Genomic DNA, 25,236 nt, shown 5'->3' on the forward strand with positions numbered 1-25,236 from the left:
CAAAGATCTTGAAATAATCTGTGTTTTGTCTGGGGAGAGGCAAAACCTGATCTAGTTGTGTGCTTTGTACCCTGGATTTTGACTTTTGGTAGGCTTAGGCTATAAAACTACAAACAGTGGAGGCATTTGTAGGCTGCTCTTACACTGTATGGTACAGCGGGTGCTCTTCTGTTTGAATTCTTTGAAATGTCTTAATTTGATGTTGTGGATTTTAACTGGTTTAAGCTCCTGGGAGATGCTCTTCAGATCATTAATCTCTAAAAAGCCATTCTTATTTCTGAAAAATTAAGTGGGGAGGCAGGGGGTGAGGTGAGAGGAAAGTTAGTTGTATAGTTAGCTAGAGCTCTGTAAATGCTGTATGTACCTTCTCCTATTTACATCTTCAGTAGCAGCAGGATTGCCTCCTAGGTACTTTGTTACTTCCGTATAACAGTAATAATACTGATTGCTCTCTACTAATAAACAAACTTTGTTATAGGATAGTGCAGTTAACGTGATTTATGACTGCCATACCAACAAGAGAGCTAAACCCAGTTGATTTTGTAATGTAGTAAAATAAAAAGTAAGCAGGGAGTGTAAATAGTTCTTTGAAGCTTTAAAGTACTAGTTTACAAATAATGAAGAAATTAAGAGAAATAAACAGAGTTGTATTTATGTATGAAGGGCTTGTCAGTTTTTTTTTTGTTATGATTCTTAAATTGTGTATTGCTGACATTGGACATGGCTGGATGCAGAGCTGGGAGGAGGTTCCTTTATTTTTAAACCATCCATTGAGAAGTCTGACTACATGTATACTGCGTCTCTTTCTGAGTGTTAATGAAGGCATAACTCCTTTTCTTTTCCCCACTGGGGCTTAGATACAACACTGACTTTTTCAAGCAATGCTATCTCTTCAGATGTTATCATGAAGCATGAGAGCAAGTGGGATTTCCTGATATTGCATAGCATCCAATGCCCTTCTTGCTTAACCTTTTTTGTTAATGTTTGTGAGATCAGGCTTTCAGTTTAGTTTTTTGAAGCCTGAGTTCAAGGCCTAAGTGCCAAGTGAGCATCTCTTGGGTATGGGTTGGTGTAGCACAAATTTATTTCACATTTCTGTTTTCTTTCTGTTTTCTTACATGTGGGGCTCTTTTGTGTTTGCATTCTGAAAGATATGTCAGTTCATATCGTCACTGGTGCTAAGGCTGGGTGAACAGGTCTCCTTAACTTGACATGGCTTCCAGGATATATTATGATAAAGGAATCAAGGCTTGCTCTGCACACCGGACAGCAGTGTTTCACGCTCTGGTTTTCTGTGCCTAATCAGAAATACCTCTGGGGAATATTAGCTCTCCCTGTGCATTGAGTACATCTCCCTTGTTACCTGAGGGCTGTTTGCCCTCGAGTGAAGGGGGCAGTTTAGGGGGACACCTGTTAGCTAGAAATCTCAAAGGTGCTTAAAGAGTAGTATTAAGAACCTTCACTCAGTTTAAAAGTGTGGACTGCTAATTCTAGCATCTGTGGCCAAGTCCATTTGCAGCTTTTCAGGTGAATTTTAACACCCTTGACTTTCTAAATTGGTGGTGTACTTTCCACTCCTGTTGTTATGCTGCTCTATATTGTATGCTGTTAGACAGTTGCTGTGTTTGCACCAGATACCATTTCTTTTCAGTTGATGTTAAAATTGTTTCTTTGCATTAATAAGGTGGCTGGTAGAGACTTCTGAGACATAGTCTGCAGTGCACTATTGTTTTTGCAATGGCTATTTGGAACTTGCAATGTTGTCTTTTGTTCTTATGCTACATACATGTACCCATTCAAGATCCGGATGATGGCTGGCATGCTCTCTGTTGGGATGAAGTCTAGCTGTAGAGTCTTTTGTTCCATTGAACAATGTACTATGGGACATAACTGTTCTTCCCAATGTAGCAAATGTGAGGATGCTTAGGGTGAATGCAATCTGCTGTCTGTTTCAATGTAAGCTGATTATAAGTGTTTGTTATTCAATAATTTCAGCATATCTAAGTTTCACCCAAGTATTAACAGCTACTTATTTTGTACATAGGTTGTCTTATTAAATAGTGTAACCTAGAACAGCTCTGCAAGGAGACTTCAGCAGAAAAGAAACAATTAAGCATTTTCCCTCTGGGCATCTTTCAAAAACTGTATTCTCCTCCTCCTGCTATTTTAACATTATGTTGGTTTTCTACCCACTTTTTTTTCTTGTTTCATGCTCAAAAGGATTCCCTCTTTTCTGATTTTTAAGAGTTACTTGAAAATTCTGTGTTCTTTCATTCTTTTTTTTGTCTCTCTTCTCACTGCTGGGCACTGCCTAGTCACCAGCCTGGGGCCACTGAGGAGCAGCAGTAGTAAAAGGGTACTTCTTCCAAGCTCCTACTTCCTAAAGCTGTAGAAAGAGAGGGAAGGCTGACACCAAAGATCCATTCATCCTTGTGTCTTGCCTCCAACAGTGGCAGAGAGCAGATGCCTAGGGAAGACTGAGCACACCCTGTTACTATCCTAGTGTATTGTCTCATGATCATCTATAGATTGGAGACTTCCTAAGTTAGAGGTGGTATCCTCATGTTTAACCTTGGATATTTCCTCCAAGAGTTTGCTGTCTCATGGCTACCTCTGAAGTTTTGTTTTCTGAAATGTTCTGTGTGATGGTGCATATTAGCTGATCTCTGACTTTGTGTTAACTTTCCTTTTCCCTTTTATCACCTGAGGTGTTGACCTTCCTATACGCAGCATGCTGATGACAGTAGCAAAGTAAATACTTCTGAGATACATTTCTTTAAAAGTGGGAATAATAGGAAACATTTTAAGATGTGTATATAGGCATGCTTATCTGAAAATTAGTAGCTAATGGCTGAATACCAAACTTTACTAAGACTCCAAGCAGTAATATGTTGTGATACAGTCTTTCACTACATAGCTGCGCCATGTGGGTTTTCTCAAATGTTCAATGGCATAAAGTTCTCCCCAAAAGCCTAAATGTGCATGACATTCTGTAGTGCCAAGTGTTACTGTGTATACCAGGGAGACTGTTCAATATTGGTTGTAGAGGTAAGAGTAGATACTACTGCAAATGTTGCGAGTTAATCATAATGGGTAACAGTGAAAACTTGCTCGCATATAATCTAAAGGGAGAAAAGACTTTCAGTTTGTAATGGGGAACATGAGAAGATTGCTGGACTTCTTCAGCCAGGTACTGAATTGATGAACCTTGCTATTCTGATACTGGAGATAACAAAATACCTGCATTGAATACAGGGCAAGGTTTTCAGAGGTGATGGAAGGCTTGAGGCTGTGAACCTGAAGCTTTACAAACACTTGATCCCCCAGAAGGTTAATACTCTGGATTTTTTTTTAAAATTGAACCTCTTCATTTCTTGAACTAGCTAACTTTGGTTACAAGAGTGGAGTGTTCCTTTTTTTTCTGTTTGCTCTAAAAGGCGCAAGTACAAAGGAGTTTGTTTCTCTCCAGGACTGGGGTAATTGGGAGTAGAGTTGTACCAGGTATGTGCTTTGCATGAGGTAGTTCAGCTCTCTGCTGGTTTCTAAATCTCTTGTGTGTTGCCCACATGCACATACCTGCCCACCCGTTCCACAAAGTCTCTTCTTTTTCTCCAGTAAGATGAATCTTCTAGTAAATTAAATAGCAGCTGCATAAGGTATCATTTCCTTTTACATGTGAGCACAACTTTCTAGAGGTAGAATTCAGGGGCATGGACAGCTAATTAATTACACAGCTAATTTGCCTTCAAGCTCTCAGAGGCAATGAATGCCAGCAAATTTTTGACTCTTGCATGTTTTTTTGAAAATTTTGGCTGTTACCTGCTCAACAAATGTATAAGCAACACTGCAGAGTGTGGGTGGATTTCATATCCTAGCCATACATTTGTTCGTGGCTTAGCTCACATTTGTGATTTAGGGAAGAGTTCCCATTTCCACACTGAAGTTCAAGTTAAATGTAAACAGCCCTTTAAGTATCCTTTAGCAGCATGCAGGCTCCATCTTCATTACCATTTTAGTTGGGGTGAGGATTGAATTTGAGGTGAATCTCCTCACTGTCCCACTTGCTGCACGTTGCTTTTTACTGAGAAACAATCTGAGTGTGCAATTAGGATTCCTTTGGATGTAACTGAATGTCATGGTTTAACCCCAGCCAGCAGCTGAGCACCACGCAGCTGCTCACTCGATTCCCCCACCTAGTGGGATGGGGGAGAGAATTGGGGGGGGGGGAGTAAAACTTGTGGGTTGAGATAAGAACAGTTAAATAGGACAGAAAGGAAGAAAATAATAACAACAACAACAATAATAAAATTAAAATAATAATAGTAGGATTGGAATATACAAAACAAGTGATGCAGAATGCATTTGCTCACCACTTGCTGACCGATGCCTGGTTAGTTCCTGAGCAGTGATCAGTCCCCCTGCCCTGCCAACTCCCCACCAGTTTATATACTGGGCGTGATGTCATGTGGTCTGGAATACTCCTTTGACCAGTTTGGGTCAGCTGTCCTGGCTGCATCCCTCCCAACTTCTTGTGCTCCTCCAACCTTCTTGCTGTCTGGGCATGAGAAGCTGAAAAATCCTTGACTTAGTATGAACACTACTGAGCAACAACTGAAAACATCAGTGTGTTATCAACATTCTTCTCATCCTAAATCCAGAACATGACACTATACCAGCTACTAGGAAGAAAATTAACTCTATCCCAGCCAAAACCAGGACACTGATGCAGAAGTGTCACTCCAGGAGTGTATCTGCTGTGCTTCAGGTGCCCTTGGGTCTTTGGACTAGGGCACCGAACCTGGGTGAATGCAAACCTTCAGACACACATAGTGTGATTCTTGGGGCCTTAGCACCAACTGCCCTCTACTGCCTTTTCTCCTTTTGGACAGTAGTGCTACTGTCTACAGTAAATTTCTATGTGATGGGGCATAAGCTTTTTTGCTTTTTAAATATTAGTAAAGTAAATAAGCAGGCTGTCTTGAGTTCCATCTACTGACCTAATACCTTATGCTCAATTTTCAGGAGTCTTAATGCAACCAACCAGATTGATTTCAATGTTGTTTGTGAAGCTTTTTCCAGTGTTTCCAGAACTGTCTGTGTTGGTATTTGTCTCTTTCAAATAATGAAGAGTGCTGTGGCATGCCTGTTTTTAAAGCCAGCTGTTTTGCAGACCCAGCTGGGGGTAATTTTATTTAACGGTCTGTGTGGGGGTTACACAGACCCTCTTAAAGACCTTGACGGGAATCCCTGTGTGCCTTCTAGATGTTGTTTTATGTCCCTGACTACTTGTCTTTTTCTTATCTGGGCCTCTTTCCTCCTCTTGCCCTCTCCAAACTGCTAACCCTCTCCTTTGCAAGAGGAAAACAATACCGTAATGAAAAATGTCACTTTCTGAAAACGGGTACTTTCATGTGTCCACTTTTTTTTGCTGGAGACTGGACTAGTTGCCTTTTCTGGGGCAAGAGTTTCTCATAATTAGTGCTATAGCAAATAATAAAAGCTCAATAGCAACAAGTACTGTAAATACCTTGCAGTCCTGTTCTCAATTAGAGAATTAGTTATGTAAATCTTGTATTAAAGGAGGAAGAGCCCTGATGTCTCTTAAATCATACTCTGTGTGCACGCATGCGTACAATTCCTTCTTGTCTAGGAGAAAAATATCTGTGCTTCTAACATGCAGGCTCCATAGAGATTAGCATACTAAACAGTATTGCTCTGCATGACCTCAAATTGGCTTTTGAGTGCTAATTGGATCTATGGGCTTTGAGAGAAGGGGTTGGAAAACATTGGTGTCTGGTTTTCCAGGTTACAGACAGCAGTATGGGTATGGTGGTGGTGGAGATGTCCAAACAAAGTCCTCAGGCGGGGGGGGGGGGGGGGTGTTCCTGAGCTATGGGGGCACCAGTTGATAGAGCACAAACTGACTGCTTTGCATTTGCTTATGTCGTCTTTGCCTAACTGTTATGTATCTTTCTGTTTTCATCTTTATGTAAAGAAACAGTGTGATGCAGTGAAATGAGCACTAAGCCTGAAACCAGGAATGCCTGTGATCTATTCCTAACTGCTGCTGTTCTACTGCATGAGTTTGGTCTAGTTGGTTAATCTGTCCAAGTACATCATCTGCAGCAAAAGAGCTGGCAATAGCTATGCTGCTGCACTTACCTGTATGTGCCGATGAGGCACAGGCAGTCATTCCCATGCTGTAACACCCATTCTGTGTGCATCTGTTGTTGGCATTTTGAATGTAGCTTGCTTGCTTGGAGATTATTTATGGTGAAGATGGGACTGTTAGATAATTAAATTACAGATGAAAAGGATTAATCTATAAACACTAAGATCTATAAACACTGCTCCTATGGCTGCAAATCAGTTGTCAAGCATGGAGCCAAGGTGGGCCAGTGCCATATGCTGCCTTGTTCAGCAGTTCCAGCAGCCTTGCTGCCCAGGCACCTTCTTCCATAATCTCTCACAACAGCAGATGCAAACAGAATGAAGCTGCCCTTCAGGATCCCAACGAGAGAGTCTGAGGGCCTAACGTGTGTATTGGTTTATTCGGTGTTGTGGCTGCTGACTTCTGTAATTGGGCTTTGCTCTGTTGCTGTTGTTGCTGAAGCCTATGTGATGCCTTCGCTCACTCAGTGGAATGCTTGCTGGAAAGCTAGTCTCTGTGTACTGAGATTTGAAATGATGCCCCAAAACAATTTTTGGGGAAGTGGAGATTAAGATTAATAATGTCTGGACTATGAAAGCTTGTGGCTTTTTTAATCTCACCTTCTGATCCCCTTTAGACTTAACTTGGTTTTAGACAGGACTTTGTCTGGTATGGGTGGGGTGTTGGGTTAAATTTTGGTGGACGAATGCCACCAAATTTAAGCAGGTAAAAAACCTGCAAAACCCACTGACAACAAACCCCCCCCCCCCCCCCAAGCCTCCCTGCAAATACACAGACATGCAGACATGTGCCCCCACCCCCACTGAAAAAAAACCACACCAAAAAACCCAACACCACACACGCATGCTCCCACCCAACTGAAAAAAACACACCAAAAAAACCAACACCACACAAAACAACCCCCAAACTCATGTTGGTGGTTTTTTTGTTTTACTTTTCATTGACAATTATATTAAAAAGACTTTATATTGGATTCAGCACTTCTTATATTTGAAAGTATTTTGAGTGGTTTTTTGATGTTACCTAACATTAAGGATAACTTGGAAAACAAATGATTACTTCACACCAATAAAGATCAATACCTTCTGCTCTGGGAGGAAAAGGGGATGATAATAATGGAAATTATTTTGGGGAGAGGGGAAGAGGGAGCATTCCAGGATTTCCTTTTTTTTAAATGTATAATTTGGGAAATTACAGATTTGTGAAACACATGGATATTGCAATATGTACATCTTTTTAAAAGTCTTTTGACAAAAATGCTTTTTTCTAGTTTTCCAGCTTCCTCACCTCTGCTAGGTGCTAAGTCCTGTTTAAAATCATGCTGGCTGAAAAATGTATTAGCTGTTACAGTTTAACATGATCTTGTCTGTGATTTGGATTTTTTTGTCTTGTCTTGGATTTTCATGCTCAGTATATGCAGATTTAGAAATGATCTATTCTAGTCTGATTGTCTTTTCCAGTTAAATCTAAAGAAAGTTCAGTTTAATCCTAGCGGTGTGCTGCATTCCACATAGAGCAAAGAAAATGGTTGGTCTCTGCCCAGAGTAAATTGTAGTATAGAGTGAATGGATCTGGACTGCTCTGCTCAGTTCCAACTGCTTTGGGAAAGATTTAAGGTAACAGATAAGTGCAAGTTAATGATGTTGCAGAACAGCACTGGTGTTACTTCTGTATATTCCAGTGTGAGGACTTTTTTTTACATATTGGTAAATGTATGCACTCCTCTTGAGATGGAATTAGTATTACAGTTTTTAACTTGTGTCCTTCCTCCCCACTAAAGAAAATGTGAAGATACTTTAGATACAACATTTCTGCAAATATTTGCAGCCCTGCTTCCAACTGTGCTAGCTCTTCAGCTTTGAGTTGTGGGCTTTACTGCTTTGTCAACTGTTTTCCTTAAAATGTAACATATTGAACCTCTTCTCTGGCAACACAAATTGCTTCTGAGGCAGAACAACAGAAAATCACCTGTCTTGGCAATCTCAATACCACTTCCAGAGTCTGTGGACTTTTTGGGTCAGATGTCACCAGGTAACCTAAATGGGCTGCTGAGGCAGAGTAGGGTGAAAATGGAGTTCTGCAAGAGTATCTGGAGGAAAGTAAATGAAGGTTGTTGGCAGGGACAGGAATTTCAGGTGAAACCCAGGAAGAAGCAGCATTTTGACTCTTACATTTTGTTGTGGTTTTTTTTTTTTTTCTCTCCTTCCCCTTTTGCTCCCAGCTGCATTTTAGAGACTTTTATCAAAAGTTGTTCTTTAGATAGAGCCTTTTATCTTCAACTGTCTGTTAGTGGTACGGAAAGGAAATAGAGATCATATGTGATGGAGGAGTTTGACATCCAGAGGAATCTAAAACACAATCTTCAGTATTATTTCTGCCTGTTAGATGTTTGTTCTGTTTGGACCAGTGGTGCCACAGTTCTCTGCCTGCCAAGGGCCACTCTTTGACAGACTAGCCTTCTGCTTTGCACAGCTGAGAAGTTTATACAGCTTCTCCTTTCCCTTCTACTTGCTCTATGGCTTGCTCTACCTTCTAGTAGCATACCTCTCCCTGTGACCGGGAAGCAGTGGTGCACAGTGGGATCTGTGTTGTCAGCAGCTGGCAATAGTGTTTTAATCTCTAATTAGTACTGCATATGCAACCTGGTTTCTGCCTTACAAGCTTCCACTGCAGTTTACTGGTATCTTCTCCTTGTATTGCACAGAATGCACAGAAGCACTTATGGCAAATTCCTGCGGCTCATTTTGGCAGAGAATTGAAATGGGTTGTGTGCTTGGGTGAAAGAGATGCCAGTCAGCTGGTCTTCAAAAGAGTGGAGCTGAACGGGGAACAGTGCTTTATTTCTGATAGCCCAAGAGATGGCAAGAGAGGCAATTCTGCCTGTTGCAGTTGCCTTAGCAGAGGGACATGGCAGAGGAAGGAGGCTTTCCTTCCTGCAAGACAGTTCAGTGAAATTTTTCCAAAATAGATCTTTTCTGGGCAGTGATCAATCTGCTGACTATCTGCAGTGATACAGTGTATTTTATATGGTGAAGTATTGTTCTCTTACTGTCCCCGTCTTTTTAGATAACAAGGCCTTCTGACTGCTATTTTCAGGTCTGAACTTGCCAGTTACTATGTATTTATCCAAAGTAACATCATCCAGAGACTTGTGTTGGGCAGAACAGATTGGGTCTGACGCGCTGGGTGTTCATTTGGCCCATTGAGCTGGTGTGTTTTATTTATTTAGACTAAGAGTGGTGGGTTGTTTTTTTTTTTGTTGGTGGGGTTTTTCGGGGGTGTGGGGGGGGTGTTGTTGGCTTCTTAAAATGTTTTTTAAAAGGGGTGGGGGAGAAGCATGGAAAGTCTATTTAGGTTTTCTGCTGAGTTCAGGTGGTCGTCTCCCTAGGCTCTAACCAGAAACGGCAGTGGGAGAGAAGTTTTTCAGAGAGCTTCTCTCCATTGTTGACAGAGAGAGCTTAGGTAACTAGGCATATAAGGCAGCAAACATCTAACAGCTATGCAGAAGGACTCCTGGAAATCGAAAGATTCACCATAGAATAATTTAACTGCTTGACTAATCAGGAGGCCTTCTGTGGTGGAGTGACTGCGTTGGTGGATAAGGAAAGAGCAACTGGTGTCATCTACCTTGACTTCTGTAAGGCCTTTGGCACAGTCCCATGCAACATCCTTGTCTCTAAATTAGACAGGGGTTTGATGGATGGACTATTTGATGGATAAGGAATTGGTTGGATGGCTGCATCCAGAGAGTTGCAGTCAACAGCTCAGTGTCCAAATGGACATCAGTAACAAGTGGTGTCCGTCAAGGGTCTGTATTAAGACTGGTACCGTTCAATCTTTATTGATGACAGCTAGTGGGACTGAGTGCACCCTCAGCAAGTTTGTGGGCAACACCAAGCTGAGTGGTGCAGCTGATTCACAAGAGGGAAGGGATGCCATCCAGAGGGACCCTGACAAGCTTGAGGAACAGGCCTATGCGAACCTCATGAGGTTCCACAAAGCCAAGTGCAAGGTCCTGCACCTGGGTTGGGGCAATCCTCAATATCAGTACAGGCTGGGGGATGAATGGATTGAGAGCAGCCCTGCAGAGAAGGACTGGGGATACTGGTGGATGCAAAATTGGACATGAGCTGGCAATGTGTGCTTGCAGCCCAGAAAGCCAACTGTGTGCTGGCTGCATGAAAAACAGCCTGGCTGCTGTTTTTCAGGTCGAGGGAGGCGATTCTTTCCTTCTGTTCTCGTGAGACCCCACTTGGAGTACTGCATTCAGCTCTTGGGCCACCAGCACGAGAAGGACATGGACCTGCTTGAGTAGGCCCAGAGAAGGGCCATGAAAACAATAACAGGGTGGGAACACCTCTCCTGTGAGGAAAGGCTGAGAGAGTTGGGGTTGTCCAGCCTGGAGAAGAGAAGACTTAAAGGAGACCTTATTGTGGCCTTTCCAATACTTAGAGTAGGCTTATAAGAAAGACAGACAGAGACTTTTTACCAGGGCCTGTAGTGACAAGGGGCAATGGTTTTAAACTGAAAGAGGGAAGGTTTAGATTGGACATAAGGAAGAAATTCTTTACTGTGAGGGTGGTGAGATGCTGGAAGAGGTTGCCCAGAGAAGTCGCGGATGCCCCCTCCCTGGAAGTGTTCAAGGTCAGGTTGGCTGGAGCTTTGAGCAACCTGATCTAGTGGAAGATGTCCCTGCCCATGGCAGGGGATTGGAACTAGATGATCTTTAAAGGTGCCTTCCAACTCAGACCATTCTGTGGTTCTATGATGACTAAGAACTGTGTCCTAATGAAAGCCTTGTGGTTTGCTTAAGTGCATTTGAAATCCCTTTTCTTGGGGGTGGTGGGTGAGGGGGTGAATGGGGAAGACAGCAGGTCATTACTGTGCTGCAATATATGTTGTTTTAATCCTTTCATGTGAATCTTAATCCACATGATATAGATGGAGTCCAACTGGGAAGGTACTTGCTTTTTCACCCAGTGCTGGGGATGTGGCTTTTCTGAGATATCTCAGATGGCATGGAGATTAGAGCAATCCAGCAGCCTTGCAGTTTGATAGCATTTCTGAGGCTTCGCTTAAGATGCAGTATGCGTTTCTTCATCCTGATAGAGATAATGGGTTTTAAGCAATTACACCCAGGCTAATTCCTTTTGATAAGAGCTCTACATTATCTAAAAAAAGAATCCTAGCCGCCTGGGAAAGAACAATGTAAATGTCTCTCTCACGGACTCTTTCATTTGCTCTTCTCTGATATCTTCAGATGATACGCTGCAGATCTTTCAAGCCATAAAAATCTCTCAGTCCTTTTTTAGGAAGGGAGTATTGCAGTCAGGGACGTGTAACAGTCCTGTTGGCTTGCAAGGTGTGGAGGGAGCTCTGCGTGCTTCATGATTCCAGGCTCTTATAGTGATTACAGCTTTGACATAAGGAATCAAATCTGGTCTCTTTTAAAGGAGCCCCTTGTTCCTTCCCTGTGCAGGCTGTCTGGTTGTAAGGTGCAGGTTGCTTCTGCTGATTAGGGTGATCTAAATTTTGTAATTTGGAAAGGGTAGCAAGAGCCTGCCACTTTATTTAGCATAGATCATAACCCCTACTGTGTGTTTGTCTGCACTGGAAAGAAGCGTATGATGTTGTTGTTAAGTAGAAATGGTAAGAGATCTCACTACTTTAGATTTTTTTATCTTTTCTTTTTGAGACCAGTAAAGAAATTTCAATAGATAGCTGCATTTCTGGTACTTAAAAGAAATTCCTTTTATTCTGCTTTATGTCTCTGACTTTTCTTCTCATGCAAATACAGTGTAGGATAGAAAATTTAATCGATTGCATTTAAAAAGGGGGGGAAATCCCAAAGCAACATGCTGTTTGTATAAATGTGCCACTTCTAGGAAAATCATGTTATATATATAAAAAAAAATTGCATTAACAATATTGAAAGGTTTTCAAACATTGTAGGCATGTTTGTTATAACTTGTTCTCTCTCTCCCAGATGACATTCTTGATGTGTAGCTGCCTGATGATAATTGGAGCTGGTAGGAGAAGCAAGGGGAAAAGGGGAAGATTGGAGATAAGGATTATATTCTCCCATGCTGATATGCTTTGTTTCTCCTTCCCCAGAGAAGAGCCTGTGAATGTGTGGCATGCTGTCTGTCCCTTTACCTGCCTGCTCACTAGGGAAAGTGGCTGAATGCCTCCCAGCGGGAGCCTGATCAGCTCTCTTTCAAAACAGAGGAGGAGGGTTTGTGTGGACTTGTCTCTCTGGTGGGACAAAAAAATTGCAAAAATAATTTTTTTCTCAATTTTTAAAAATGGCTTCATGCGTCACAAACATTAGTTAAGCAGAGCAGTACAGAAGTGGGAAACTTGGGATTTTGCTAGAAATAGGAGGCAGAATGCACAGCTTTGATGGTGGGGAAACCATTTCTTATTCTCTAGTGTGGCACAAGAAGGTTTGTCCCTGCTCAACCCCCTTATTTACACAGTGCTGCAGCAAAGTGGTGCCTAGATTGAAAATAAATGGAGGAGTTCAGGGAGAGAAAATCATTACCACCATTTGCAAAGTTGGCTGCAGTATTTTTTTCCTGTCATAAACTGTTGTGAATTTGAGAGGGCTGCTGTATTTCCTTCCCAGACGTGGTAATGTTTAGTTGGCAAATGAAACAACCTTTTGTTTGGAAAGCTCTTTTGAGATGAAAGGCATCAGCAAAGTTGTAGCTGTGTCTCCTGTGACTGCCTTGGTGGAAGAGCTGGACTGTGTGTTTTAAGTCTTTCTGATGCAGATGCTCAAGTGCTTAGTCTGAGCCAATTTACTCATTTTTCAGCTCTTACTTTTTTGGCTTTAATTGGCTTCCTACTGCATGTCACATTGCATTTTCCTTTGGCTGGCGGACATAGAGAGTAGACCTCCTCTGGGCTGCTAAGAGAACATGTTTTCTTATTAGATAGAGCTGTCTAGTGCAGGCTGGAGGAAGCACCTTGTGTAAGCTGAAGCAGAAGTGTGTTCTTTGCAATGATAATACCTTCTCAGCCTTGTGGGTGACTCCACAGATTACTTCTCATCTTGTTCTTTAATAAATGATACATAGATGCAAAACCTGTGTGAAAATGAAGCTCCTAGAAGACTTACCTCATATGCTTTCCTTGTTCTCCTCTTCAGAAGGATTTCCTTTAATGACAGCAATGAGATGGTGCATCTAGGTGGTGGGACAAATTAATTAAAGTACTTCATGGACCATTGCTAGGGAACAAACACTAGCTCCAAACTGCCTAGGCTATGTCTGGGCTATCTTGCCTGTGTATTATTAATATGGCAGGCCCCACTTTATTATTCTACCTTGAGCCACACTTTGCTTATGTCCCTTGGGAGAATCCTCTAATCAAGTGCTTGACAAGTAGCCATATGAAGGCTCTGTGGTTGCCCTACTTTTTGGGTGTTTCTGGCCCAGCCATGCAAAAGCACCAGTAGTCCTGTCACCTGTTTAATGAACCCAAGGAACAAGTCCTATTCCTTGTGTTTGTGTGCTGGCCTCCTTACAGGGGCTCCATTACCTTTTGTTTTGGAAAATAGTTCCTTGCAGTTTCATTTGGCGGTCTGGTAACTCTGTAAAAATAAAGTTTTGTATTTAGGCAATTAATCTTGTACTCAGGCAGACTTGATGTCCAGCATTGCAGTTTATGATACAGAGCCAGTTATTGAGTTCCTACTAAATATACATCTTTGGTGGTCTTGGTGATACTGAAAAATACTGAATTGTCAAAGTTCTGTTGTTTTCTGTCACTGGTGTATACACTGTTCTGTCCTGATCCATTTGTTGCTACAGTTAAATGGGATTCAAGTGAATTCATTAAGAACATGTCACCTTATATTAACAGTGAAAAATATCAGGTGTCACGAAAAATAAATGTTTCCAAAAAATTTACAGAGTATGAAGCTCTTGTGTCATGAAAACTGAACTTTGATTGCTCTGGGAATGGAGGGGGTGTATGTGAGCAACACAGGGCACTGCAAGAATAAAATATTTGTAAAAGCTCCTCCTTTATCTGCCAGAGTAAAACAGTTTACTTCTTGCCAAGATCAATGTCTGTAGCTCTGTGCCTTCTGCTACAACTACATGAAATGTTAATCCCTGATGCACAGCAAAGAACATAACACCTTGTTTAGTAGCTTAGGGATACTGTTGTTGACTGCTGCAGGACAAAAGGCAGAGTCCTGAATTCACAGCTTGCTAGATACTGAGCCTCCTGGGTCACCTAGAAATGCAGTTCACTGTTGGAGTGTCTGCCCTGTGCATGCTCCTCCTTACCTGTGGGCAGGGCACAGCAGATACACTGCAGTAAATTCTCATTCTCTTATCTTGTGATGCTGTCTCTGTGTGCTCCTGCCTTATGAGAATCCTAACTTATCTTAGCAGTAACAAATGTTGTTGTTTGTAAATTATAAAATTATAACTGTTACAGGCTGTCCCTATTCTCTCCTGCAGCCTGTTCCACTGCCCTCCTTCCAAGTTTGTGTTTAACTGGAATTGCTTGTCGGACTGTGCTGTGAGGAGGGGGATAGTCATTGCTTTACAGCAACAAGGTAGGGACTCCAAAGAGATCTGTTGAGGAGTCACTGTGCCCCTATCTTTCCCTTTGGCCTGCCTTCTCTTACAAAGGTGCTAATCACCCCCTACCTTCATTTAGTGTCAGAGGGTCTTTAGTGACCTTGGAAGAAGAGAAACTGAGCTGTCAGTGCTAATCTCAAACACAACTGTGCAGCCTTTGCCATATTAGTCATGCCTTTGTCACCTCTAGATTGGATTAGTACAGTGCACAGTATGTGGGTCCACAGCTGAAGACACATGCAGAACAGTGTTGTCTGCTTGTTTTAGTGTCACAGGAGAGTATTTTCTAGAGAAATGTCAGCTTTTGAGGAGTGCCCTCAGTCAGGATCCTGAGCTGACTTCTCAGAGTGGTCTGCTGGAAGCTGGTTTGGCTGTCAGGCAGTGCTTTAAAGCTTACCTGCTGCTGTTATCACTTTCTGTAAGAGGATAAGTTGAAGGATTGAATGGGGCTGCAACTTAAGACCTAGTGAGGAAATATATCGAGCCCTGTAGCCTTCTTTATTTCTTCTTGGTTATTTTTCTGTATCAGTGATATTACTATATGGTGCTTGTGTTTAGAGAGGTGCCCTTAAAGACGTCTGGTTGTGGAACAATACATTGGCAGTGGAGGTTTTTCTCTCTGATTCACATGTGAGTGGTGCACAGAAGTCCAGCTTCCTTATTAGGACTAGTCAATCACTTGATCAGGTACATAATAACCATCTTCTGGGAAGGATATAAGGGGTAAGAGATTAACCCCAGTCTGCATTACAAATAAGTTTAATGAAGGGCTAATGTTGCATACAGAATGTCATGGCAATGAGGAAACTGGACTATTATGACTGAGGCTGTACACATGAACAGCCTGCAAAGCGAAGAGCATGCTAGGAGTGATGAACTGGGGAGGTAAAGATAGTGTCAGTCCTTGGTTCAGCTGTTTGCTGAACTGTAACTGGGGATAAAAATGTGCTTTTTCTCTTGTAGTTATGCTTAGTGTGTACAGCTGCTTGGGTAGTTTTTAAATGCCCACAGAAATCTTGATTCTTTAACACATCCCTCTCCACATTGCTCTGGAGGGGACAAGCTGCACTTTATAAAAGGTTCTCCAGTGAGTGATTTCTCTCCATGAGACTTAATTGCTTTCCCCACACCTGGAGACCTATTGGCATGATGGTTCTGAGCCAGTGAGTGGGATCAATCTACAGCAAGAAGACATGCAGAGTGATAGGAGTGGAAGGCTCAGCAAGTATATGGGTGTTCATGTCATTAGCTGGTGGCTTTCCCAATGTAGCTGGTGAATTAGAGCAGTTGTGGGTTACTGGACTTTGTGTGTTGGTGGGTTGTTTGTTTAAATTTGGTTTTGTCTCTGGTATCTCAGATCAACCTTTTGGTTCAGCTGCTTTTGATGTTGTTATGGCTATCTACTTCATTTTAGCAAGATCTGTCATTAAGTGTTCTGGCTTCTCCTGTTCTACCTGGTTGCTAAAATATTTTGATATGGATATGGAGCTGGTGGGATGCAGTAGGCAGTTCGTGTTTGGAGACGGAGTTTAGGTAGTACCCCTCTCTTTCTGAAAAGATTTCTCTGGTTGGAACTGTGAATCAAAGCAGTTTGCTCTTCTGGGAAGTAAGAACCTGCCAAAATCCACGTGCAGCTGCTGGGGTTATTCTTTTGGCTACAGAGTCAAATCAACCAGAAAAGTCTTCTACTGCATCTTTGCCAGGTCCTCTGGCTGGTTTAAGTGGTTCATACTTTCGCCTGGAGCATAACATACTGCTTTGCCAGCCTTCTGCAGAGAACTGCTGTTGTTGTTCTATCCTTCTAGTGAGACAGTCCTAGAAAACATGGTCTGAACACTGTGTGTTCCTCTGCTGTGGAGGGAGCCTTCTCTGCTCATGCTCCCGTGTTCTGGGACTTCCACCAAAGAGGATATGTGTGCTAGAAACAGGTATCGTTGCAGAATCTGTTCAAGCAAGCTGTGTCTGTTGAAATCAGTTCTTCCTTTTAAATCAATTAGGAAGGCAAGGAAGCTTACCTGTGTTAGAGAAGCCATGACACTTTAGGGCAGAAGTGACTATGCTCATTTTTCGAGAATGTCAACTTACCATTCTTATGGCCCTCAAAGCTAGGGGAGAGTTAGTTTCCTACTTAGAACCCTCTACTGATATCAGCAGCAGACTTATAACAATGCCTGGTTAGATTATGCCCTCACTGTAGTAATAAAAAACACTTATTAATGTTGTTTAAGTGTCCTACATAGTACTTGGCTTGTAGCAGAGAAACTGCTACCCATTGGATCTATGGCTAGTTCTGTCCCTTTTTTTTTTTTCTTCTTACAGTTCTCTCTCCCTCAGTGTTTTGCTACCTAATGTGTTACTAAATAAGCAATGAAACAAAGATTGCCCACACTAAAAATGGTGTGTTTAGGGGCTCCTGCTCCAGTGCGATTAAATGTTAATGGGAAATATTGCTCTTACTAGTTCTAGCTTTCTGCAGAGTAGGGTGCCCAACCTTACTCTCTTTCTTTTTGTTGTTGTTGAAGTCTATCCTGGTAATTCCTTTAACTGTGTGTTCTCTCTGTCTTTATTCTCCTGTCTAGCTTTCTGCAGAGGACGTGTGGTGAGGGTGCCCAAAGGTCCTCTTATTAGAGTCATGGGCACGGAGGTGGTGATTCCTTGCAACGTTAGTGACTACGATGGACCCAGCGAACAGAACTTTGACTGGGAGTTCTCCCGGGAGACTGACTTCGTGCGGATAGTGAGTACCTGGGATTCTACATTCACCTCTGAGGAGTACCAAAAACGTGTGGGCCACGGGGATATCAAACTGAGACGGAGTAGCAACGATGCTGTGGAACTTGTGATTAGAAACATCCAGCCAACTGACCAAGGGAGGTACAAATGCTCCACGCCCAGCACTGATGCCACCGTTCAGGGAAATTATGATGCAGAGGTCCAAGTGAAAGGTATTTCTGAAGAGTGAGGTGTGCTCTAAATTTGTTCTTGGTATTGATTATAGATGTACGCTTAAGAATGCTGAATTTCTGTTGCTTATAAGCATTGTGATTTTTTTCTTTTTTCTCCCTGTTCCTGTTTAATTCTCCTAAAGCAAAACTGAAAATTGGGAAGTATGATAGCAAAGACAAGTGAGGTGAAGAAGCGAATTTCTGTTGCTTATAAGCATTGTGATTTTTTTTCTTTTTTTTTTTCTCCCTGTTCCTGTTTAATTCTCCTAAAGCAAAACTGAAAATTGGGAAGTATGATAGCAAAGACAAGTGAGGTGAAGAAGCGAAGAGAAGCAGTTTACTATAAACACCACTTTCCTTTTTTCTGTGTAGTAAATATGTAGCTAAAAATGGGAAAAATAAGCAGTGGGTTTTCTGAAGATGTCTGCACATATTTAATGTCCCTAAGACTCTGGGTAGAGAGACTAACTTCAGGTAAAAAACACAGCCTGTCTTCTCTCTCTTATTTATAGTGTCATTTAGGGTCCTTTCTATATGAAGGAGGTAATCTTCCCTTTCCCCTTTAGCATGTTGATACTGCAGTCGTGCTCTAGCTTTGCTCTCTCATTTAGGGTTCTTCAGTAATAACTTGGGAGACTATTTTTTTCAAGTGTCTTACATTTTAATCCCATGAAAATCAAGATGATTCTGGATGTGAATAGTCAGAATGATGATGTTTGGATGAGAAACTGAAGCGAGGGGAAGGATAAATGAATTTGAATGCTTGTCTTGGCTTGTTTGAAGTGGAGCACTTCCTTTAATGGATTTTCAGCTGAATTTTCTTGTTCCTGGGATATATTCATGTGTGGAAGAAGGCATGATTGGCCATGTGTTGCTCTGTGGTAGTTACAGTGCCTCATATCTGAACAGATCAGTGTGGGTGTTCTCTTCTTGTTTCTGTTTTATGATGCTTGTGTCTTTTGGTCTTTTTTTTTTTTAAATAGTGATTTCTGATGGTTTATCAGTGAGTGGTTCAAAAGCACGTTCCTCAGTGTCTCTCAGGCTGTCTGAGGGTGATTCCTTCAAGTTGCGCTGCTCAGCAATTACCACCTCACCAGAGCACACTCACCTGCATGTGACTTGGCAGATCAAAGGTGGATCGACGTGGCGGGACGTCCTATCTTTGACTCATGAAGGCAAATTCCATCCGGGTCCCGGCTATGAAGAGCGCTATCGTAATGGAGATATCCGCTTGGACACAGGAGCGAATGACACGTATCGGTTATCTGTATCCCAGGCCTCGTCGGTGGATGGGGGTGCCTACAGGTGTCTTGTGAGCGAGTGGGTGAGAGGGGCAGATAGTTCATGGCAGAAGATTCAGGAGAAGAGCGTGGAGATAGCAAGTGTGGCAATCCAGCGGACTGGTGAGTGTAACTGATGGGCTGGGGTCACAACTCGTAGCTACAGCAGTGCTGTGTGCAGTCTGTGATACTTTGACAGCAGAAACTGGGTAAGGTGAACTAAATGAGGATACGTTCTAGGAGAACCTAGACTGCTGTTTGGATAGCTGGCCTGTTTACATCCGAGTTGATAGAAAATGCTTGGTGTAATTTTTCTAACTTTTATTTTGGGGAGAAGGGGGATGGATAATGGCGTGGAAAGATCGACTGGAACCTCTTAGATGCCTAGACCTAGATTTTTATCCCATTCTTAGTTCACTTCAGATTGTTTCTGTTTTTTATATTTCTTAAATAAACACTGTATTTAACCCCTGAGCACCCCAAACCTTTCCTCTGCTCTCTCATTAACATAGGGTTGTTCCATAGCACTAAACAGCCGCACTTCCCCTGTAAAAGTGGCTTGTGATTCAGTGACAGATGTAAAGCTTTTTCTGTATTTGGTTTATTAAAATAGCATAGAAAGATCAAGAGAAAGGAAGAAGGCAGTGATAATTTAACAGGACAAATTATCCAGTGATTTTTATCACTGACACTGGATCACTGGTCTGATTGCTCCACTGTGTTGGCAGCGGTCTAGGACAGTAATGGTTCTGTTAAACACATTATTGCATGCTTGACTAAGGAGACAAAAATACATATAGTGCTGTGCTGAGGATATCCAGATGTCCCTGTCCATATAGATTTCAGGAGTAAATGCACTGAACACTTAATTGCATTAGCATTACCACTGCTAGTTGGAGGAGGGAACGCAGGGGGTGATGCATCCTGTCACTCAATAGGTGGAAAAACAGGCAATGATGGTCCCTTGGAAATGTGAGATTATGACAATATTTTAGAAGTGTTCAGACAGTGAGAGTATCTTTTCATTTTTTTAATCCTTTAATCACTATAGGGAGAAACCAGAACTGCTAGGTTTTTTGGCTAGCTCATTTGGATGTAGTTTTAGTATCCTGGTGGTACTTAGCATGTGAAATTTGACAGGATCAATCTGCCCCCTCTTTTTCAAGGTGTCTGTTACACAACAAAGCTTGCCGGTGCTCTCTGCTGAGGCAGGACTTGCTTAATAGCTGTAACTTTCTATTTTGTTGCACTTTCAGAGAGTTTGGTTTAAGTAGGTGGGGTTTAATCAGTGGCTTAAAACAGGGTGAAGATGGCCAGGACTAGTAGTAGTGCAGTTTTTTAACGTGGTTTGGGTGTGTGGTTTTGTTTGTGGGTTTTTTGTTTGTTTTTTTTTTTTTTTTTTGTTGTTTAGGGTTTTTTTGCCTTCATTTTTAGCTCAGTCATTGGCAGCACTGGCACTTTGTCAGGGGCAGGAAGGCTTTTTTTAAAAGTTATGCTAAATGGGATAGGTTATTCTCCAACAAAATGTTGTGGAAATTTTTACCCACACATTCTGTAGTAGGACTTTGAAGAGCACCTTGTGCTGACATTTGAAACCTCTGCACTTGCATGCTAAAGTGAACTTGAGTTGTAAATGGTATGCCTGGTTGCTGCACTTCCCTCATTTCTCACCTGCTGTGAACTGTAGGGTTGAATCTGTAGAAACAAAATTAAAAAAAAAAAAAAAAAAAAACCAAAAAAAACCACCAACCCAACCAAAAAAACCACAAGAAAAGATGAATTAACATATCTAATGCAAAAAGTCATGCACAGGTTGCGTAACTGTGTGGGTTTTTTTTCCTGTTGTTGCTCTTCTAGCTACTTGCCCATCACTTTCATCTCCTAACATCATGACATCTTTGGGCCCAACTTTGTTCTTCTATGTCTTTTTTTAACCGTGCCTTGCACAACAGGGATGTAACCCTAAGTGAGGCCTTCAGACATGTCTGTAACCAAAAAAGAGCATTGAGGCTATACATATGGGTAAACTCTCTTATGAGTCCCTCTGTATGCATGTACTGCCAGATTCTGAATGCCTGTCACTATTTCATGAAGACAGAAGTGTTCCTTGGAGAAATGCTGCTCTTAACCTTGCAGATGAGTCTTATTTTGTATTCTGCTATTAGTCTGTGAAATTAACTAGCCTTTCATACTGATTCCAATCTCCTAATAAGACAGTGAGGGAAGTCCCAATGAGATACTCATCAGACAGTGGACTTTGCTTTACCACTTGGCTGGGGCTTGCTACCCTCTGTTCAGTTTGACTGCTCTGTGCTATGAGGTGGTGAGTGGTGAGATGAATATTGCTTGGTTTTATTGGCAATAGTTGTGGCTGCTCAGTTTGGCTCTGGCCCTTACATGTTGTCTCTCATTCCTGATGGTAATCCTACAAAGCTTTTACACATGGGTACCTATTATATAGTAGAACATGGTTTTACATAGAAATCACTGATCTGCACCAGAGACATAGCTGCCTGTTTAAGGCAGGAATATGTATTCTTGCTCATGGTCTTGGTTGTAGATCTGCCGAGAAGAGCCACTGTTGTAGCAGCCCTGTCTACTGGCCTCAGTTGAGGCTTCAAGAGCAGCTGCAACACCCACTGTGGGAACAGTGCTGCACTGAGATACAAACCTAATCCTTAGGCAATGTAGAATGAGGGAGCGAGCAAGTGAAGACATGTGGTGGCCAGGTAACTTGGTGAATGACTTGCACTGAGGTTTACAAACAACACGCAGAGCACCCCTGGTTCACGTCTCACCAGTAACTAAGGCAAGCTTTTCTACTCCTGGTCTTGACACTTTCAGCCCATGGCTTTCTTTTAACAAAGCTGTGGCCAGGCTGGTAACCTACAGAATGCAGAAGGTCCTGTTTGAATGCTGGCTATGACCATATGTGCTATGGATCTTAAAAATACTCACTGGTCAGTGGAAGAGTTTGTTAAATGTGTTTTAAGTGGCTATGGCATTGCTTTAAAGTCCCCAGTGTGTGTTAGTCAGAACAGTAAGTGGAGGACTCAGCAATATAAGGAGTTATTGCTGCCTTCTTTTTGCTTCTGTTTCATGTTTCTTCAACACACCTGAGGTCAGTCAGGTGTCTAGCACGTGGCCGTAGCTGCTTCTCATCTAAATCTGCTCTGTTAGAGGAGTTCAAAACCATTTCAGCAGAAACCAAGTTGAGTTCTTATGTAGTTCTCCCTGATTTCAGTGGACACTTTCTCTTCTGAGAGGTAGTCCCAAAACAGTGACCTTCCTGTGAGGATGGAAAATCCTGTACACATTTTCCTGCTGTGTGACGGTGACATGTGGTCTGTGATTGGGACAAAGGCCTTATGGACCAGTTGCTGTTGAGTTATAAAACCCCTGTTGTCCCTCCCTTCCTCCCCCCTCTCTCGTCATGCATCCCTTGCTTGACTGATAATGTGAACTACCCTTGTAATAGATCATACAGTTCAATATCATTTGAAGGTAGGGCTCCTGAGCTACTTAAGAAGTTTCTGCAATAGAATGTGAAGTCCTGGATAACTTACAGTGGAGTCTTTAAAAAAAAAAATATATTTTTTTTTGTTTGAATTTTTGTCTCTTCATTTCTAAGCTCTAGGTGTGGTCATCTCAACAAGCAATGTGTCTGTGACCGAAAGAGACTCCCTGGATCTTACATGCAACATCACAACAGACAGGAGTGGTATTTTCCAAGCTGAGGTGCTGTGGTATTTTTCTGCGTCACCTGATGATACTTTGTCAGATGCTCAGGTTTTGCTGAGCGTGGACCGTGATTCTGTTGTCAGTGATTCAACTCTCATCAGCCTGAGCCATGTAGACAGGAACTCGTATCGCCTGTTGGTGCGTGAGGTGGATGTGGAAGACTCTGGCTACTACTTCTGCCAAGCAGCTGTCTGGGTACCACTGCACAACGGGAGCTGGCATAAGGTGGTGGAGAGGACATCTGCACCAGTCAGTGTGGTGGTGACAGCGTTAGGTGAGTGATTCTGCTTTCAGACTTCATGGATAATGTACCACTCATTCCTTGGTCCCATCAGAAAAGGGAGAGGACCTTGCAGAATCTCCTCTGTGCAAGTTTCTCTCTCATTTGCATCCATCATCTGTATGTAGGGTATCTCTCTCGCATATAAAAATACTGATCTATGCTATAGAGTTTTGGGTTTGTATATTAGAGGGTCCCACACATACACTCCACTCTCTGATGTCATTGAACCGTCTGTAACTGGGAAACAGAACTTAAAAGCCTGCCTTTTTTTCTAGATGCTGAAGCTGCCTCTGTTGTCATGTTGTCCCCTTTCGCCTCCCTTGTACCATTAGCAGGGCTCTGATCCAGCAACAGGCATTCTTTCTGAGCTCTGAACACAGTGATATCAGATGCTTCCCCTGATTTTTGAATCATATACCATAAAAATTATTTATAATGGAAACTTCATAATGAACTTTCATAGCTTTCAAAGTTGTTGGGTTTTTGTTTTGTTGTTTTAATCACTAGAGAGAGACCACATCCTACTAATGGATTTAGAATGGAAGATTACTTTATACTGCTTTATTCTGCTCCTTCAACACACAAGTCCATTTTATGAGACCATGTCACATAGCTGTTGAGTAGTGTGACTGAGAGACACTTGGCTTGTGGCTAACTTAATGCTAGCAGTGTTGATTAGCATAGTGGTCACTAAAAGATTTTCCTGCAGTATTTAACATCCTACTCAATGTGGTGCATTTTTCATCATTCAGTCCTAGATATGAGTGGATTTTTAGCCTTTTGGACAAGCAAAGGATTATTTGTGCACTTGAAGTTATGGCTTCCATATGTTACTTCAGCATTTCTGCAGCAAGTTCTTTTAATTCACCAGTGGGACCAGTGGGGGATGGAGGGGGGGCAATCTACTTAAACAGAAAATTGATGATCTCTTTATTCTCTCTCCTTCCTTTATCCCCCAGTTGTTCTTGGTAGTTCTCCCTTCTTACAGCTCTAATACTGTCAATGTCCACATTTTTTTGCAAGGGGCTAGTTAGAAGCAGCTGTGTTTAACAGTTCATTTAAGACTTGTTGACTGAATGAGGAGCAGAAGCCATAGGTAAGAGATTCAACAGGCTTATCTGATCTACCTGGCCTACAAGAGCAGGCTGACAGTATCTTTCCCTACACCCCTTTCATAAGACAAATCTGTTTTGGAGATCCACTGTCTCATATGCATGCTGCAGATTGTAAAGCTTTTGCTTTGCATTATCCCAGCTGAAGTCTTAAGCTTTGGAGATCTCTCGTTATGCAAATATCCTTAGAAGTGAAGTTAACTGGGAAAAATACTAAAAACGAAACTCCAGCAGAACTTCTAAAAAGTCTCTCATTTTAGGTATAGGTCTAGATATGTCAGCCTACCCATCCTGTCTCCTAGTTTAATCTTGGGGAGTGAATAGCTTCAATTTAGAAGCAATGAAACTTGGGGTTGTGTTGCAGGATGCTGTAGGTAAGGTATCTGCACCTGCTAAAACTCACAAAGTAGTAATGTTGGAAGCATGAATGAACCTAGATGTGAGCTGGGGGAGAACTGGCAGAGCTGTAGTACTTGGTGTTTGTTAGCAGCTGTTGTGGTTTAACCCAGCTAGTGACTAAGCACCACGCAGCTGCTCACTCACTTCCCCCCACCTAGTGGGATGGGGGAGAGAATTGGGGGGGAAAAAAAGTAAAACTTGTGGGTTGAGATAAGAACAGTTAAATAGGACAGAAAGGAAGAAAATAATAACAACAACAATAATAATAAAATTAATAATAATAATAATACTAGGATTGGAATATTCAAAACAAGTGATGCAGAATTCATTTGCTCACCACTTGCTGACTGATGCCCAGTTACTTCCCAGGCTGCGATCCTCCCCCCTGCCCTGCCAACTCCCCCCAGTTTATATACTGGGCATGATGTCACATGGTCTGGAATACTCCTTTGGCCAGTTTGGGTCAGCTGTCCTGGCTGCGTCCCTCCCAATTTCTTGTGCCCCTCCAGCTTTCTCGCTGTCTGGGCATGAGAAGCTGAAAAATCCTTGACTTTAGTCTAAACACTACTTAGCAACAACTGAAAACATCAGTGTGTTATCAACATTCTTCTCATCCTAAATCCAGAACATGACACTATACCAGCTACTAGGAAGAAAATTAACTCTATCCCAGCTGAAACTGGGATACCAGCTTTGGCTGTATG

General features: G+C 42.1%; 1 protein-coding gene across 2 annotated transcripts in view; it reads left to right on the forward strand.

The window, feature by feature from the left end:
- Positions 1–25,236, forward strand: part of PTGFRN (prostaglandin F2 receptor inhibitor) — a 71,428-nt gene that overhangs the window by 13,727 nt on the left and 32,465 nt on the right. For both annotated transcript variants that reach the window (XM_049824529.1, XM_049824530.1), the window contains exons 2-4: positions 17,352–17,717; positions 18,701–19,120; positions 22,629–23,012. In XM_049824529.1, coding sequence (XP_049680486.1) covers positions 17,352–17,717; positions 18,701–19,120; positions 22,629–23,012 — 1,170 coding nt within the window. The remainder of the gene's footprint in view (positions 1–17,351; positions 17,718–18,700; positions 19,121–22,628; positions 23,013–25,236) is intronic.

Source organism: Accipiter gentilis, chromosome 21 (genome assembly GCF_929443795.1).
Source record: "Accipiter gentilis chromosome 21, bAccGen1.1, whole genome shotgun sequence".
In the NCBI taxonomy this organism is placed as follows: domain Eukaryota; kingdom Metazoa; phylum Chordata; class Aves; order Accipitriformes; family Accipitridae; genus Astur; species Astur gentilis.